An 18,856-nucleotide genomic window follows, 5' to 3' on the forward strand; every position below is an offset into this window, starting at 1 on the left:
TCAAACATGGCTTTATTGGTCTTCTGTACGCTGTGAAAGTGGGGGCTCGATGATGCTTTAAACAACTTTATACGTGGTTATGTATTTAAATGCAGGCTGTTACACAAGTAAAAACTGTGTGTATGAAAGATAACCATGGTTGTGAATCAGTAACAAGACAGAAATTGTGTTGATTGTTGGGCTGAGGCCATGTGGTACGAAACACTGAAAATGCTACATCTACAGGACTCATGGCTGACAGAGAAACTACGACAATGCTCATCATTGCTCTCATAGTAAGATATCATTTTATTTGTATCATGAAATTAATGTTCACTTTAATACGGTTACATTTTTGTTCTCTCACTAAATTAAGTTACTGTTTGAGCAAGTTTACTAAGACACACAAAATATCTTGTTTTGTAGTTGGTGATCATTTACACATTTGCACCGTGCTCTGGAGCAAATGTTAAAATTGGTGTCCCTGAAAACTACGATGGTATTTTCCCATGGTATCTGGCCAAGGTAAGGCATTTACACTTGCTTAAATTCACCTAAAGGTTTCTCCTTGTGTTCACAGCCTTCTGAAAAGCGAATACATGTGTGATTTTGAACAATGGTGTTCACTACATGAAAATTCAGCCAGTGTGTTCTTATAGTAATTTTCATGAGCATACTAATGTGAAATGCAATTCGACAGCAACTCAAAGCCTAGTTCCTTGATACGATGTTGGATAAAAAACAACTGTTTTTAAGAGTGATCATTGAATATTTAATCAGAGTTAATGCACTGTCAAATGTCCTCAACATTTAATGCATTTCCTTCAGATTAAAGAAGGTTAATAACAAATCTCCTGCCAGTTGTTCAAGCCTGCTCTTCTCATAATGGTGAGAAATATGGGCGGAAAGACCATACTTTACAGGAAGAAAATGAAGGTATATTAAACCAGAATTGCGTAAGTCTCTCAATTCTCTCCTTTCTGCACTTACTGTAAGGTTTAGGACGTATGAACACGCTTGCCGTCATCACTAGACTATTATTGGAGTGTTCACAATGATCCAGCCTCTGCATTCAATCCAGCTGCCGGCGGGAGGTTTTGTTCAAACATGTCACTCATCATCCCATGGATTGTGCCGCAGCATGAGTATCTGCCACTTTGATTGCTTTTATTGTACGCCATCACATCTTGTGCGAAGCATTGTCATAATTTCTGTTCTTTGTGTCGGACTCAGTGTCATTAATACTTTTTAAATAGCATGTTAATGGCCAGAATGGAAGAGTTGGATAATAACTACTTTTTAAATGGAAGGGACATAGTAATTGCTTCTGATTAGTTCAAGGAAAAAGCTCTTTGTGATAGATGGTTCATAAGAGGTGACTACAATTATCAGGTTTTCTTTTATTTACTTTGAATAATACATTTTCAAAATTGTAAAGAGGAAGTTGTGGGGAATATTTTTAGCAGTTGATTTACACACAATCAATGTACCTGCACGTTTTTAAAGTAGCAGGATAGTGTATGTGGAATAAATGAGTGGCCGTTTTTTATTATAATGAGGGTCACCCACTGAATGGTGTGGCTCACTAATTAATTTAATAATTCTCATACTGTTATACTCTCTATGCACCGGAGAAATACACTAGTTTGATCAACTGATTGTTGCTTTGAAACAGGAACACAGGCTGAGGATTTTCTTAAATGGTGTTCTGTTCTGTTCAGCTTCGTAACCTGCCAGGAAATTACACAGAGCTGACGGTAACGGGGGATGATGAGGGGATATTCGGAGTGGACGCTCAGTTTCTGTATGCTCTAAAACCACTGGACAGAGAGAAACAGCCATCATACTCTCTGCAGGTAATATTACTATGTGCCATATTGTGATATCAATTTACTATACGTGTCTAAGCTAATGAATAGTTACTAATGACGTCATTCATTGATTTAACAAGTATATTTTTGTAAGGTGTTTGTACTTATGTTCAATAATGAATCATTTTTAGATTGTTAGTTTCTCAAGGCTGTATGTTAGCTCTTGAGTGTGTTATTTAAAGACACCTACAGAATGTGTTTGTGTGTATGATGCAGGTGTCCTTCAGAACATCAGAGCACCGTCAGAGCTTCACCGTCGAAGTGTGTGTCATCGATAAGAACGACAATGTGCCCACTTTCATAGGGGAGAGCATGAGAGGCAGTGTGCAGCTCGGGCTTCTCAAAGGTACAAAATACTTGAGCTGTGTTAAACAACTTTTTTCAGTCTGGCTCACCTTTGTCAGTGCTGCTTCATGGAATACAAAAAACCTTTTAATAAACTGTGAAAAAATACCTGATGTATCCCTGGAAACGGCATCATACACGTAACCTCTGTATTTATAGAACCAATGACGTGTCTTACTGGATCAGGTACATTTAGATTACAGTAAAATAGACTCTTCTGCAAACTTTCACAAGGTTTAATAATCACATTGTCAAGTAGAAAACTGTATTTTATATGAAATAATAAATGTTCTATGTTCTTGGAAGAAATGTACCCTAACCCTCAACATCAAAGTCATTTATAGATCATTCTTTAGACAAAAATAAAATCGTAATAGCTACTTAGCTTTAAAAATGTAATTGTTGAAACACATAACAGTATAAAACCAGATCTCAAACCATCATGTATCGTGAAAAAAACAAACTTGTATCATCATGTTTTTTATAGGCAAATCAGGTATTTTATAGCTGTGTCATCTCTTAAATTGGGTCCCAATTTAACTTTACATACAAAACCAAAAAGAAACTACATATATGTGGATTAGTGCTTCCTGAATGGAGGTTTTATCCTTTTCTGTGAATTAAGGGACTTTATATGCTTTGAGTTTGCTGTGGAGGTTGATGTCTGTGAAACAGAAGGTAGCATCTTTGACTCTGCGCCACCGTGTCTCTCAGGGATTCCGTTCATGCAGGTGGATGCACGGGATCGTGATGACCGCAACACCGCCCACGCTGAGCTGCGCTTCAGCCTCATGGAGCAGACGCCCAGGATTCCCTCCAGCCAAATGTTTTTCATCAGCTCCATCACTGGAGAGGTTTCCCTCACAGAGGAAGGTCAGTCCCAACTTATGACTGCAATGAAATATACAGTATATATAGCAAATAAGTAACAAAACATTTCATTACATATTCATTCAAGTTTGGAATGATTGTTGCCTTTTTTCTACCAGAGAGCAATGACAAGTTTACACATTCAAAACAAATGTGAATTTCAGCTGATGTATTTGTTACTAGATTTCCTAAAATCTCAAATATTGTTATTTGTATTTGCCTCAGAAATCAAGCATTGAACCCTTTTTTTCAAAAAAGGTCTCAGGTCTTGTTCATTTTAACCTAGTTATGCAGAAATATGATCAAAAGAAGGGAACAACCCAAAACAAGCTTCACTGATAATCTCATAAAAGCCAACCATGAGTAGTTCATCTTTAATCTTGTTCAGGTTCAGATTTCCGTACAGTAAATGAAAAATAATAACACTTTTTTTAGGCAAACAGACATATGTTGAATACATACATACTGAAATTATCCTCAAAGTGCTGTAATCTGGAGCTATTTCTGTAGCTCCCGTTTTGCCCTTTGTTCCGGCTTGGCAGGAGCTGGATGACTTTCACACTTGTCCTTTCCGGCCCACACGGCTGCTGAGTTTTCACAGAGCTCGAGCAGTGAAAATTGAAAATGATCTCTTTGATTTTCGACTGGTCTTCCAGGCCAGCCGTAAATGATGGTTATGATTACCTTCAAAGTGGGTTGTTTCCGGTAGTTATTTTCCATTTTTTCTGGAAAATGAAAATAAAGTGATGAATAGAGCCCTAAATATAGAAGGCAATGTGAGTCTCAGTAATATAATGGAATGGTTTGCATAAACCAATCATATCAATCATAATCATGTATGTTTTTCCTTTTTTGTGACTCTTTAAACTAGTTTTTCCTTTGGTTCCTCATATTATTTACACAAATACAGTATCATGACATTAAACAGGGCACAATATACTGTATACAGCAGATGCCTTTGTAATCAGGTTTATTTAGAAATTAAAGTGAAAGTAAACATGCAACCATGGTTATTTATCATGCACACAAACATTGAAACATACATACTATACAAAGTTCATGTATGCATACCCACGCACATAAAGGGCACATTTAAAGAATCTGACCATATAGAGCACTTAATTCTTCTGATGTATATTGTTAGTAATGACATCAACGTTTTTATTGTCTCACCAGACAAATTAGCCTTTGATAGAAACCCTACATGCAACATTAACACATAAATAACGACTCACATTGTATCATGTAATCCACTGTGACTGCCAGGAGCCTCTACTCTGGACCCTGAGATGTGCGGCCGTTACAAACTCTTTGTGATGGTGAAGGACATGGCTGGGAAGCCGAATGCTTTCTTCACCAACGGGATCGTTACGGTGGAGGTGACGGGAAACACTTGGGCCTCGCCCGACCCGGTACGACTTCAGGAGAACCTCCCGGGCCCCTACCCCATCCCCATCTCACAGGTGAGGCCGCAGAGACCTGACCAACATGTGTTCACTCTGAAACACTAATCCACCACTTTGACACGTAAAGTGTTTTACCCATCCACATTCGTCTACATTAAAACCACTTTTACTCATTTGATCTTGTCCACGCTTCATGCAAACAACTTGGTGTTAAAGTGCTGACTTTATTGTTTTTGCAGGTCCAAGTGTTGTATCGTATTACCATAAAACATACTTTGTCAATAGCCTGGGCCCAGTAAAGTGGCATCGTATTGCCAGTTGCTGTTTTTAGTGGCTCATTGGTCCTCCTAAGTGACCAAACACTGAATTATTGATGCTGTTCAAATGCCATGGATCCTTTCAGCCTAGCTCCTGACCGAGTCCCTTTAAATCCCATAATTACTCACGCTCCCACCCACCACCACTCTGAGGGGTATTCTACAAACCTAACAGCTTAAAGGCAAAATTCACCCTATAAATAGACTTCACATAATCATAATGAACAGGTCAGTATAAATATGTTAGTATTTAATGTAATCTAGAGACACATTTGACACCTGATAAAAGCCATTCAATGGGCTTATAACAGCCATTTAAGGTAATGTAAAATATCTTGAAATCTGCTTAAACTAAATGATTGACCATAAACAACAATGAATAAATAAGCAGCTTTTTTAATCATCAATCAACAATTTAAGTCATTTCCCAACGTTCTGGTTCCAGCCTGTCAGTTGTGACACCTTGCTTCTTTTGCTAAATCATTCACATCACTTAAAAGTTGACATCTTTGCACTTTGAGGTACTAATAAGTTGAAACAAGACATATTACGGCATCATTACGTTATTACTTTCTTGCGATGTATAGAGCAGATTAATCATGGAGAGTCATTTGCCAGATATTTTATTATGACAATGGTTGTTAATTGCAGCCTTACTTGCCAATGAAGGTTGTTAAGAGTACACGTTTTGATGCTGAATAATAGAAAAGCTACAAGAGTAACCATGGTGATTTCACAAAGGCCCATTGTCAGATCAAAAGACGGAAATCCTGTTCTCAAGTAACATTTTGATGTAGTCATTACTGAAAAACACATTCTTAAGCCCACTCACTATTTCATTGTGGAATGACAAACATCTATATTTCAATCAATGTTCTAATTTCATCTTAAAGGAGATGTTTAATTCATATTCAACTTTCCACATTACTGCAGCACCATAATATACATTCTGTTTAAACATTTCCCTCAGGTTTTCCTAACATATGTCAGTCCCTGGTCTTGTCTGACCTTTTGTATTTTTATAAAATAAGCCATATCAGCTACATGTCTATAAATAGCCCAAAAGCCCTCAGTGTTTTGTGACACGTGTAGAAAACAAATGGCTCACAGTGGCCGTTACCCTTTGTGAGGACACCAAATAAACGTCATTCATTCACTACAGAGAACTGTGGAAACAAAGAGGATTGTAAGAGCTGAATGCGATGCTAAATTAAAAGCATTGTGTCGGTTTTGAAAGTCGCTCTGGCCAGTAGGTATATCACATACCTCCCCCTCCTCCTGTTTTCTCCCACCTCCCCCACACTCGCCCTCAGCCTCTCATCTCTCCTGTTGAACAGCCCCTTCCACCCACTGAAAACGTGTGGATTCACACGTGTGGGCACATTTGATTTGTTTCGTTTTCTGTCATAGTTTTCAAGGAACAGTTTTAATCGACAATATCATATTTCAGTCTCAACGGTTTAATATCTAACAAATACCCTAGCACACAGCTTGGTGACTTCGAATAATCCTTTTTTATAATTTCTATGTCTTCAAATAGCATCTGTCTGTCTTTATGTAAATGAGTTTATGTGAACATATTTAACTGAGCAGGTTCCCTTAATGTATCCACTTACATTTCTAATGAAAAATGTGTTAAGAGAGTGAGAAATACATCCTCGTTTCTTCCATTACTCATACATGAAAACCGTTTAGTTACATCCTGAATAAATCACTAAACTGGATTAGTTAAACAGGGATGTTTACTAGGGGGAAGCCACATCCCGCCCCCGCTGAGTGATCATCCTGCGGTGCTCAGTAGGAGGTAGGACTAACCGCTGTTGTGACACACACACAGACATAGTCATGTTCAGGGCCCACTCTATGGATCCCTCCCCCCCCCCCCGATTGCCTCAGATAAAGCAGTCATATTCCCCAACAAATGTTGTCTTTTTCTTGCTGTTTCATCGTCCATGGTGTGGCGACAGATGCTTAAAGAAAATCTGATGCGTAGCTTCATGTTTCTCTGCCATCATCTCTTTCTGTGTGAACTACAGCCATACAATGTTGTTGAGGTTGATGTTGCGATCAATTTCACCCATTCTGCAATCAAATAAAATTAGGCTTTAGCTCATTTTAAATATTAAATCCAGGCATCTGTTATCTGTACTTTTAAGTCACTGGAGGCTATTGAGGTTAATTTAAATCTGCTATCTATTTCATATTACTGATTGCCTGCCTAAAACTTTGACTATGTAATCCAATCAGCAGGACTACTTCAACTCAGTAATGTAATCTATTGAGACTTTGGAGTGGAGGAGAGCCTGTGAATGAAAGAGTTAAGCACAATTGACAGTTTTCACAGTCAAATCAAATTTGATTTTTTTGTTGCAGAATTGGTTTGAGCCCCACTAGACCTTTGTCATGGCCCCATATCAGTGTTAAAAATTTAAAAGATACTTCAATGTGTTGCTTCAGCTAAAATAAGTTATTAAAAGGGATCACGTTTTTTCTTTTAATAACACCAAAGTCTAAGGTTCTATGATCAAATGTTAATGTTAACCTTTGATTAACACACGTTTTTATATTGCTCCAGATCTGCTGTTGTGTAAGAAATAAAATGCAAATGTATTCGCTATCTTAATTTCATAAGGTAATAATAGGTCACTGTTTTGTTAACAACTTGTTTATGCTGCCCTCAAGAGGACAACAAAAACAGTGTTTGCTTTTAACCACAGACAACTCTTTCTTTCTGTCTCAATAATGCTTTTGTCCTGACCTCCAGCCAACGTTAACGTTCACTGTTATTACTGGTGATCTTACAAGCGTCAAAATGCCTCTGTTCCCTCCAAGAAATTCAGTATTTATCATGTATTTCATATCATATTTAGTGATGTTCTCAAGCTAGTAGAGTAAGTCTTACAAAAACCTTTATAATTTTTCAGTCTATGGTATCATATTGCAATTGATATTTAGAATTCAATTATAAACGACATATAAAGGCAGCAAAGCCTTACATTTGAGAGGCTGCGAATATTTTTATTTAAACTATTATCAAAACAGTTGCAGATTTCAATTTGTTTACATCTACAAAATGTTCCAGCTGTGATATTTTAGTATTTCCTGATATTGTGTTTAATGCAGGACATTGCATAATTTGCTGTTCTTCAGCAGCTGATAACTCCCTAGTGTTATAGAAGAACACACGCAGACAAGAGGCGCTCTTGACCCAGCTCAACAATCGGGGGAGACAGAACGTTTTCTGCAAACTCAAGCACTGGCGAAGGCAAAACAGATGACTTCATAGATGTTTTGTTCAGATCTTATACGGAGCAGTCACTGATCATTAATCAGTTCTTTAAACATATCTCTTCAAAGTTCTGAGCTCCAGAAACACACCATAACAGCGAGAGGCAGCCAGCTGTGTGAATCGTCTTTATGTATACAGAAGCACAGTGTTTGGGCAGCTATCTCTAAAACAAGGGAAAAGTGTGTGACAGGGAGTTGAGGAGATACACATGCCCTGGGTGTGCATCAGCTGTGCTGGGACCGGGCCCCTCTCCTTCTTGGGTGCTGTCTGATGGCTACCAGGGCCCTTTCAGCCCCGCTGCACAGCCCTCTGTCAGGGGCTGTAAAGCAGAGTGGAAAATCCCCTGCAGCGCGCATAGTTAGTTTTGGCTGTGCTCTCTGTTCCACATCATTGTCAGTACATTTGGTTGGCTCCTTATCGTGTAAACAAATGTAGCTTAGCTTTGTACTTATACATCATGCAGGCCTGAATAGCTTTTTAGGCTTATACTGCACTGTAAAAAAAAAAAAGTTTTTTCACAGAAATGTATTGTATTATTTTACAGACCTTTCTTGTTTTTCTATATTAAGTGTAAATACCATAAAAATACAGTAAATTACTTTTATTCAAAATAAATATATATTCTGTAAATTGGTTTAATGAGAAATTATCGGTTTTTTACAGGATAATTCCATTGTTTAATTGTCTTGAATGTTAAATGACATTGAATTCTATGTAAAAACACATACAATACACATCATTTCACTTCATGTCAAATGAAGGCAACTTTCTTTTTTTTGCAGTAAAACCTTAAATTGAATGTAATAAAATGTAAAAAAAAAAAACTGTATTCTGTACTGTTGTAGATTAAAATAAATCTTATTATAAAACATCTCTAAAATGTTAAATAAATGTATAAATCTTCACAAAAAATGTAATATATTGCAGAAATACCCACAAATGATTTTGTTTAAATAAAGTAGTTTTCATAGTATGCTATTAAAGGCATGACACATTTCCTGTTGCACTCAAATGAAAGACAAACCCATACATTTTCATTGTTAAAACAAAATAGGCAATATAATGTTTCCAGATTTCTATACGTCAAAATGTATTGAGAGAACTTTTAGTTTAGTATGTGTGCGCCTATGTGTTTGTTTATGTAGGTCAAATGGAGTGGAAGTCAGGCAGAGTACAGTCTGGAGGGGGAGTTTCCAGAGATGCTCTTCACCATCAGCAGAGAAGGAGTCATTTATCTCAACGCCCCTCTGGACAGGGAGACACAAGACCAGGTCTGTATGAGTGCAAGCTAAACATCTCCAGCACTAATAATAAATGTCAGTTTATAATGTCAGTGTTTAAAGCGTCAAAACATTATGACTAAATGTGCTACACTGTTTCTTTAAGACAGACAGAAGCAGATCTATTGCTATGTTTGAACTCTGTTATGTTGTGTTTGTTTCATTTCAGCTTTGCTTTCATTTGTATGTAAACCTTGCAATATTTTCTTGTCTTCACAAGATCCAGTTTTAGTCACAAATTCACACATGATCTGTTTTTTTAGGATTCTGTGAAATTCATATGGATCTTGACAGTGCATTTCATAATGCTGTAGTAGAATAACTAAATGTAGTAGTAGAAGTAATGGCCTAAAATACTGTATACAATATATGTTGTTCAGATTTCATTTTTTCTCTCAGTTGATTTCATAAAAAGAGGGGCCTGGTACAAATTCGTCTAACAAGCACTGAGCAGAAAAGAGTAGAAATGAATGAAACTACCCAAAACCATACAATCAAAGCTATGTTCCTTCCTCCCTTATTTTGTCATGAAAACAAATATAAAACTGTATATATATAAAACACTTTATTTAATATCTTCTTAACTTTAATTTTCTGCAAATAAAATCATCATTTTTTTCATTTGCTCATGAAAGATTTACATGACACACTTGACAGTATATTTTGGCCCAAATGCTCAAGTGGCCAATTACCAACCACATCACTGGATGTAAAAAAAAAAAACGTGTTATAAATTTGCGTCATAAGTATTCTGTAGTGTTACTTAATAGAAAGGTGCGGAAAACCTCATCTTTTTCATGATTGATAATCTGAAGACATGTTGAAGAGTCACTAAAAGCCAAACTTCTCTTTTCTGAATACAGCTCCATCAGTCTGTATCTTTCATGAGTGATGGTGCACTTCTGATGGATTCTTTTCACAGTGTCGGTTTTGTGCTCCCACCTGCCCTAGTTGCAGAATGATGAATGTAGAGATGCCTATCCATGCACGTTTTTCTCTTTTCAATCCATCTATTTTATTGATCAGCTTTACCCCTTTTGCAGGATCCTAATCGCTCCTGCAGTACAATTGGAAGCCTCCTTCACCGTTCTACTGCAGGGCCACTTTATCTTTTTATCTATACTGCAGAGACAAACAATGTGTTTCTCTTTTTGTCTGGTCAGTTCCAGATCAGCATCGTGGTTGAGCGTCCAGATGGCAGAGAGATTGCAAAGCCTGTGGAGTTGAGGGTGATGGTGGGCGACGCCAATGATAACAGACCCACTTTTCCACAGGCACAGTACCACACTGTGGTCAAGGAACTGGCTGCGCGAGGTAATTGATAGCCTATATTATATATATTTTGTATTATATATATTTTAGATATAAAAAAAAAAAGTAAAAATACTACAGATAAACTATATTTACTCAAAAACCTCAACCCTAGCAGTTCTCTCATAAAACCTTCAGACAATTAGATGTCAAGTCTGAATGACGTAAAGCCCCTCAAGGGAATGTCAAAAATATTTAAGCATGTTTTTTTCCATTTAAATAATTGTTTTCTCCATTGTTTATGAGATCATTTTAAAACAATGCTATGAGACACTTAAAAAAAATCTTTAATCTATATTGGGAGTCATTATTCACAGCAAGGTAGAGGGAACACTGGGTTGAAGGGAGTTTGCTGTGATAAAGATGTGAGAGGGCCAGATAGATTTTATGAGAGCAGTTTGGGACTTTTGCCAGGAAAGGCACCCGGGGGAAAGCACCCTCACTCACCCCGGTGATGCTTTAAAAGTTTGATTCTGGGAAATTAATCATCAAGGACAATCTGTTATACCTGATGTAATTACTGTGTGAGGATTAATTGAGCAAGCTATTGTTTTATCCTTCCTCGCCCTTATTCTCACTCACTGCTCTCTGTGACTGGATTTTTTGGCAGAGGAATATACATTTGTTGTTCTTGGGTTTCATTTGGCAAATAATTCACACTGTATTTTTTCCCAGGGACAGAGATCCTGACAGTGCAGGCAGCCGATAATGACGATCCCAAGACGGATAACGTGCGGATCTTCTACCGTTTAGTCGGACAAATTCCAGAGAGTCCTCGAGCCCTCTTCAGAGTGGACCGTGACTCGGGGGTCATCTCTGTGCAGGCAGACAGTATGGAGGGCACAGCCCCTCAGTACACCCTCACCATCACTGCTGAGGATGCCAAAGGTGACTTTAGATTGATCCAAAAATTCAGCCTTCCTCATGTTGGGATTTTTCATTTAACAACCCTGCTAAGTCTCACAAAATAGGGAACACGCCCTTTTAAATTTGACTTTCCTTTTACATTTTATTTGCTGGGATTTCCCCTTGGCAGAGGTCTGTGTCTCTGAGAACTTCTACTTTTTATTGATTTCTAGGAAAAAAGGCATTCGACTTTCTATTGAAAAATACAATCTATTAAGAAACACATTACGTAATGGAAATAAAGTTGGATAGATTACAATATAGATGAAACTGGCATACATAGTATTTTTAAATGCTAAAATGCTAAAATATTCTTTATATGTTGTTCTAACTTTATTATCTAGTTTGCCCAATACAAATTAAAAAATAAAACCATTTTATTTATTCAACAAAGCAAACAAAAATGGTTGAAAAGTACAATACCCTATTTCTCCTATTTCCTCCTACTGTGCTTGTATTGCGTAGACAAATATAGACATGTGCGCTTAACAGGTGCATTAGTTAGGGTTATTCTCTCTCAAAACCAATGAGAAAAATCTAATTTGTGGAAGAGAGCTACATTTAGTATTTAGTATTTCCGTATCACTTTAGTGCATTCCTTAAAAAGACTTTGCAAAGCCAAGTTTCCAATCATCATCCCTGTCATTCAAGTCGCAATTGCAGACTGCACAGCCAATCACAATTTCATCCAAATGTCAGTCAAAATAAAGAAATAGTTTTCAATAAAGCTGCAAACTCAACAATCAAGGTGGGACAAGAGAGAAAAGAAAGCAGTGATAAAGAACCAAATTAAAAAGCCTTTACTGTACCAGAGGGTAACATAATAACTATTTACCAGTGCATGTACATTGTGCTCTGGGTTGACGGATAATGTGGTCTGCATGACTCATGATTGTTGTGATGGAGGCAGGATGGAGGAAGGATGATGTTCTTGCTGTTCCTTCACTATGTTATTTGCATGATGGGCTGACCCTGAGTCACTAACAGAAGCTGTGATGATTTCCCTGGCAGGTCTTAACAGTTCGTGCACTTTGGTGGTGACGGTACAGGATGAGAACAACAACCCACCAGTCTTCTCCCAACATGAGGTACGAGCACATGTTTACACACACTAAAGCAACTGTGTCCTCAGGCATGATGAACAATACTTTTTGATGAAAAGGCAGGCCAAACATCACAGGCCATCGTAAGTGGCTGTTAGACTGCAGACTCTTAATCTGCTCTGCAGGTCACTGATCTAATTTTCCTGGCGGGAAACTAGATATGCTCTCTAATCTTAGGCTTATAGCGATGGCCCCATGTTATTGATGGGAGTTTTATTCAGTTCTTTGTACTCAAAGTGGACTGTGTTCTCGGAGTTTAATCTGGGAAAGCTTTCTTTGGCGAGTACTTTCCACTTTTTTATTTATAGTCTAATAAATTAAATGGATACTCATGGAATGTATGTCCTCACAGCTATTCAAATCACATAAAAGTCTTCATCAGCTGTTCTTTTATAAGAGCCCCCTTACTGGATATAATGTACACAAGATAGTTAAAGTGGCGCTCCTTCTAAAATATATTTATACAAATTCTGCGCGCTTTAAAGGTGGCTTTATACAAATAACTTTTAGTGTTTAAGATGAAATGAGAAAGGGGTTTCCTTTATTTTGTTGCAGTTGCTGGTCTGAAAAAAGAGTTCTAAACAAAGGCGGTTACAGGAAATCCCTTCACTTTTCACCCATGTGCATCATAACAGAAGAGAAAGGAGTTTTCTGAGTTGGGAGTTACGTGGGAGACCCATCATGCTGTGATAATAGGGAACCATCCTCTGGCTGTATTCTGTGTCAGGCCACTGAATAGGCTGCACATATTATTATTTGTGAAGGAACATTTTATTTTGAGCAGGGAAGGAAGTGGCTGTCTTTAAATGTATCAGCGGAAATTGTCTGTAGAGCTTTGGCTTGAATAACCAGGCCAATAACAGGAGAGACATTGAATACAGATGTGGATAAAAGATTGTGCCATATCACTTTTATAACATCTGTTGTTATGGTAAACTCTTTATGTCCTTACTCTATCCAATTAGCACTTAAGTATCTTAACCAAACGTTTTTCAAGCTTTGCCGAAAGCTCATTTTCCTGCCGTGAGCGCTTGTTCATATAATGGCTGCCCCACACACACACACACACACACACACACACACACACACACACACACACACACACACACACACACACACACACACACACACACACACACACACACACACACACACACACACACACACACACACACACACACACACACACACACACACACACACACACACACACACACACACAAGGTGGAAAATGCTCTTGGGCAGGTCACGTCTGAGAAGAGCAGCTTTTTCCGTGGCGATGGTGAGGCAGCACTGTGGGGGGATGTGGGAGGTGAGTGGTGACAGGGCTGGGGTCAGCGACCCTGTGGATGGGGCAGCTAGATCAGAGGCAAGGCTGCTTCACTAGAGGACATCTGAGAGAGCTGATTGTAGCTGATTGTCTGAACACACAGAGGTGTGTGAATAAAGGTTAGCTAACACTAAGAGGGCAAGAAGGAGCAAACATACACTCACATGTATACACACAGACTGTCACAACAGCGGGAGAATTGAAAAGTAGACAGTCAGCCAGATGTTCAACTGCAAGAACAGCTGCTATGATATAAATATTGAATTAATTTGGATTCATATTTAGTTCAGCTTTTAATGCAGAGCCATTTGAAAATATAGTGTATTGGTCAGCTTTACATGACCCTGCCTCCAGGATATATCTTAGGACATTTTTTACATTTGAGAGACCTTTGCTAAATATGTGTGTATGTAAAATATAATCTTCTATTCTCTCATTATAAATTATTTGATTAACAAATCATAATCACTAGTGTGCCTAAATTCCAGTATTGCTCAGTTACTTTAAGAATACAGTCATGTTTTAAAGATAGATTATTACAAAAAAAATCAAACTGCGGTATTATAAATTGTGATAATAGCAGAATGCCATTTTTCTTAAGATGCTCTAATGCACAATACAAAAATCACCACAAACTACTTGTTGCACTTTTTGAGGGGGGAAGTTTTACTTGAGCTAAAATATGAGAAGAGAATTTCTAAAAAGGTTACATTTTATTATAATTGATTACTATTGTATACATTTGCACCCTAAGGGCATTTCTAGAGGAGTGTCTCAAATGAATGATTGCTGCTGGGTAATGTCATTTTTCCATCTCCTTTCCATCAGTATGGGCCCTTCCACATCCCAGAGGACGCTCTGGTGGGCACCACAGTAACAGCTGTGCTGGCCGGGGATGCAGATGTTCGAGGAGGAGACAGCTGGCAGGTGGACTACCGTTTAGAGTCCGGTAACGAGGAGGAGGTCTTTACATTTGTGACAGACAAGCAGACCAATGAAGTCTCACTGATCCTTTCAAAGGTAAACAACACACATCATGCTGTGACCTTGTAACACCATTTTGAGGGTAATATTGATAACTGTCCTCATACAAAGAGCTCTCTAATCTCCAAATTAAACTAATGTGGTGTTTTTCTTTATCTTGTATAGAGTATGAGGGAGTGCACACACATTTCTCCTTTCAGAAACACATTGAAATGTCAAGGACAACGTTTGGCATGATGGCTTGTGCAGTGACGAAATAGCAGTCATATACTGTATAGATCATAGCATTTTTTTAAGAACAAGGATTTAATATCAAAGTTTGTCCATGTGGCACTTACAGAACGTTTGGATGAAAAATATTCGAATACTTCCGTCTGACATGCCTTAATTAAAAAGAGTCCAGATGACAATGTCATATTTTAGCCCAATAATCTCTGCTGGTGGTCTGCTCTCAGTAAGTGGGCCAGGCAGGAGCCAGTCAATTATTTTCAACCTCTCAGTGGGAGAGACAAATGTGATTGAACTGTGAGCAGCAGACGCTCTGCTGAGATAAAACAGGAGATGTATAAAAGCTAAAAATGGATGATGTATATCTTAAGATTCGAACACAAGGACAGTTGTTTTTAGAGAAATTGATCAATTCTGTCTATTTGAGTTTGTGTTTAAAGCTCTTGTATTGACCTTGTTACATATCATTGTAACTAGCTTTGTGTCGAGGTATACTGTTGTTTAATTAGCTGTCTTTAACAACATATAGCTTAAATTGTTCACTTGTAAAGCTCCAATGGATTAAATTGCACTTGAAAAAATCTTTAACTCATTGTGTTACAATGTGAGGTCAGTGCCAGAGGGCAGATCTATTCATTATTTGAAAATAACACACTGTTCACAGCCCATGTAAATAATTAGATTGTGTGAGCAGACACTAATAGCAGTTTACCACACAGGCTAGAAGCTGCCGTTTGTCGTAAATATATAATGAACCAAGGGATGGGAGAGGAATCAAATTAGGAGGAGGAGAACAAGAAATGCTAGACATTACGTTGAAATAACCACCCTTTATATAACAAAAAAAACAAGATCAAATATAGTTTGAAGTTAACTAGAGCTTTTTATAGCAGTTCAGTTAATCGTGGTAATGATGTAACATTAATTAATTAATTTAAAGTTAACACCAAAACAATACTGTAAGTAAGTAAGTGAAGTTTATTTATAAAGCGCTTTTCACAGACAAAGTGCTTGACAAAACAATAAGACATCCATATAGGAGGCGTACAATGATCAATGAACCCACATGTTAAGAAGTCATAAAAGCACCAGATCATAATTTAAGACACAATAAAAACACAATAAAACAAAACTTACAAATGAAATTTAAAACAAACAAAAATAAAAACATAGTATTAAATGGAATAAGATCAAGCACACCGGTTACCCAAACGCCTGACCAAACAGGAATGTCTTTAAAATAGTTTTAAAAGAGTCAACAGACTCCGCAGACCGTAGATGAGCAGGCAGAGCATTCCATAATTTAGGAGCCACTGATGCGAACGCTCGATTACCGCGGGTCTTAAGGTGGGTACGTGGGACAGACAGTACATTTTGCCTGTGAGACCTGAGTGGGCGGGCTGATGTATAAGGGTGAATTAAGTCGGCCACATAAGCAGGAGTCTGACCATGCAAAGCTCTGTAGGTGAGAGTGAGGATTTTGAACTTAATCCTATAAGCTACAGGGAGCCAGTGAAGGGATCTGAGTATCGGGGTAATGTGGGACCATTTGTTTGACCGGGAGAGAAGTCTTGCAGCTGCATTCTGGACTGACTGCAGACGACCAAGGGCAGACAAGCTGAGAGAGGAGTTTAACGCGTTGCAGTAATCAATGTGAGATGAAATAAATGCATGGATAATCATTTCTAGCTCGGGTGTTGAAAGTACAGATCTCAGTTTGCTAATATTTCGTAGGTGGAAGAAACATGATCTCGTCAGTTGCTTAACATGGGTATCAAACAATGCGGATTGGTCAAATATTACCCCTAAGTTGCGTAGTTTGGAGTTGGCAGCAGAGGATTAAGGTCCAAGACTTTTCAGAATCAAGGGCGTAATCATTTATGGTGCAACAACCAGAACCTCCGTCTTATCAGCATTGAGTTATAAGAAGTTATCTGTCGTCCAGTCCTTAATGGCGCTAGGACATTCTAAGAGTCTTGATATCCTAAAAGCCTCACTAGGTTTGAATGAAATGTGGAGCTGGATATCGTCCGCGTATAAGTGATATGTAATGTTACAACTATTTATGATCTGTCCTAAGGGTAGCAAATATAGGGATAATAACAGAGGCCCCAAGACCGAGCCCTGCGGGACACCACAGGACAGTGGAGAGGAGTCTGACACAAAGTCTCCAATCGAGACGGTGAAACTTCTATCAGCAAGATATGAGGCAAACCAGTCTAATGCTATGCCAGATATGCCCACCCAGTCATGTAACCTCTTGATCAGGATATGGTGGTCTACAGTGTCAAACGTCGAACTTAGGTCAAGAAGTACTAACACAGAGCAATCACCCACATCAGAAGCCATCAGGATGTCGGTAGAAACCCTCAGGAGACCCGTTTCAGTGGAGTGCTTTTTCCGAAAACCTGACTGGAACTTATCGTAAATATTGTGCCTCTCCAGTGCAGCAGTGGTTGGCCACTACCTTTTCTAGAACTTTTGAGAAAAAGGGTCGTTTAGATATAGGCCTGTAGTTCACGGGCAAGGCTGGATCTAAGTTAGTTTTCTTTAATATGGGCTGAATAGTGGCATGCTTAAAATAGGAAGAGACACATCCTGTAGACAAGGAAGTATTAATAATAGTTGATACAGCACTGCAAATGGTTAGTAAAACTTTTAAAAACAAAAGGTAGGGTAGGTAAGTTTGAGAAACCGGCTCGAGATACACTTTTTGTTATATTCCATGGAATGCTCTTAACATCCCGATAGCAATGAATATCTTAAGTGCTTTGACCAAAAATCCATAAAAAAATGTCATCTGTGGAAGCCGTAGTACTGTAAAAAGTACACCCAATCATTTTAGCCGGCCCGCCTAAAATAACTGGATGGCCTACCTGCCTGTCAGCCTTGCATCTGTGCACAAACTTATCTTGTGCCCGCATTGGTCATGTGCACGTTTGTGTGTGTTCCCAGCTAGAAATGTTTGGTTCTAAAAACATTCTGAGAATGTTACATTCATTGTTCTAGGAATGTTTTCAGCGGAAAGTTTTCTTTTGGTTCCCAGAACGTTCTTCTGAAAGGTAGGATAACGTTCTCTAAAAACATTCTTAAAATGTTTGGTGATAACATTGGTAGAACATTATGCCCTACTGTTCTTAAAACGTTTTCAGAGGGAAGTTTTTGTTTGGTTCCCAGAATATCCTACTTTTCAGAAAAACATTCTGGGAACCAAAATAAAACATCCCGCTGAAAACATTCCTAGAACAACGAATGGTAACAAACATTTCTAGCTGGGTACTCACACATGTCACGCAAACATGCAATTCATTTCATTTAATTTCAAACCTTTATTTATACAGATAAAATCCCATTGAGATCATTGATCTCTTTTCCAAGGGAGACCTGTTCAAGTAGTTCCACATGAAACATAAAAGCATAAACAGAACAACAAAAGGACATCATCCAGCATCATTTACATAATTATCCACATAAACAGGTACCAATAGCTTCTGATTGACTAGCATCCAACCGAGCTTTAAAAACATTTAGTGGCACCAGATTGTTCAGTTTCCATTTAATTTGCAGACTATTCCAAGACAGAGGAGCTGCGCATCTAAAGCTGTCTTCCCTAAGACAGTCCTAGCAGTTGGCACAT

General features: G+C 38.2%; 1 protein-coding gene across 1 annotated transcript in view; it reads left to right on the forward strand.

Moving 5' to 3' along the window:
• cdh16 (cadherin 16, KSP-cadherin) overlaps positions 1-18,856 on the forward strand; it is a 34,913-nt gene that overhangs the window by 387 nt on the left and 15,670 nt on the right. Inside the window, exons 2-12 of the mRNA XM_034103151.2 lie at positions 226-275; positions 406-504; positions 1,701-1,835; positions 2,067-2,196; positions 2,910-3,068; positions 4,332-4,528; positions 9,223-9,348; positions 10,521-10,671; positions 11,344-11,556; positions 12,586-12,662; positions 14,836-15,027. Coding sequence (XP_033959042.1) covers positions 231-275; positions 406-504; positions 1,701-1,835; positions 2,067-2,196; positions 2,910-3,068; positions 4,332-4,528; positions 9,223-9,348; positions 10,521-10,671; positions 11,344-11,556; positions 12,586-12,662; positions 14,836-15,027 — 1,524 coding nt within the window. The 5' untranslated portion in view covers positions 226-230. The remainder of the gene's footprint in view (positions 1-225; positions 276-405; positions 505-1,700; positions 1,836-2,066; positions 2,197-2,909; positions 3,069-4,331; positions 4,529-9,222; positions 9,349-10,520; positions 10,672-11,343; positions 11,557-12,585; positions 12,663-14,835; positions 15,028-18,856) is intronic.

Source organism: Pseudochaenichthys georgianus, chromosome 3, assembly GCF_902827115.2.
Source record: "Pseudochaenichthys georgianus chromosome 3, fPseGeo1.2, whole genome shotgun sequence".
Lineage (NCBI taxonomy): Eukaryota > Metazoa > Chordata > Actinopteri > Perciformes > Channichthyidae > Pseudochaenichthys > Pseudochaenichthys georgianus.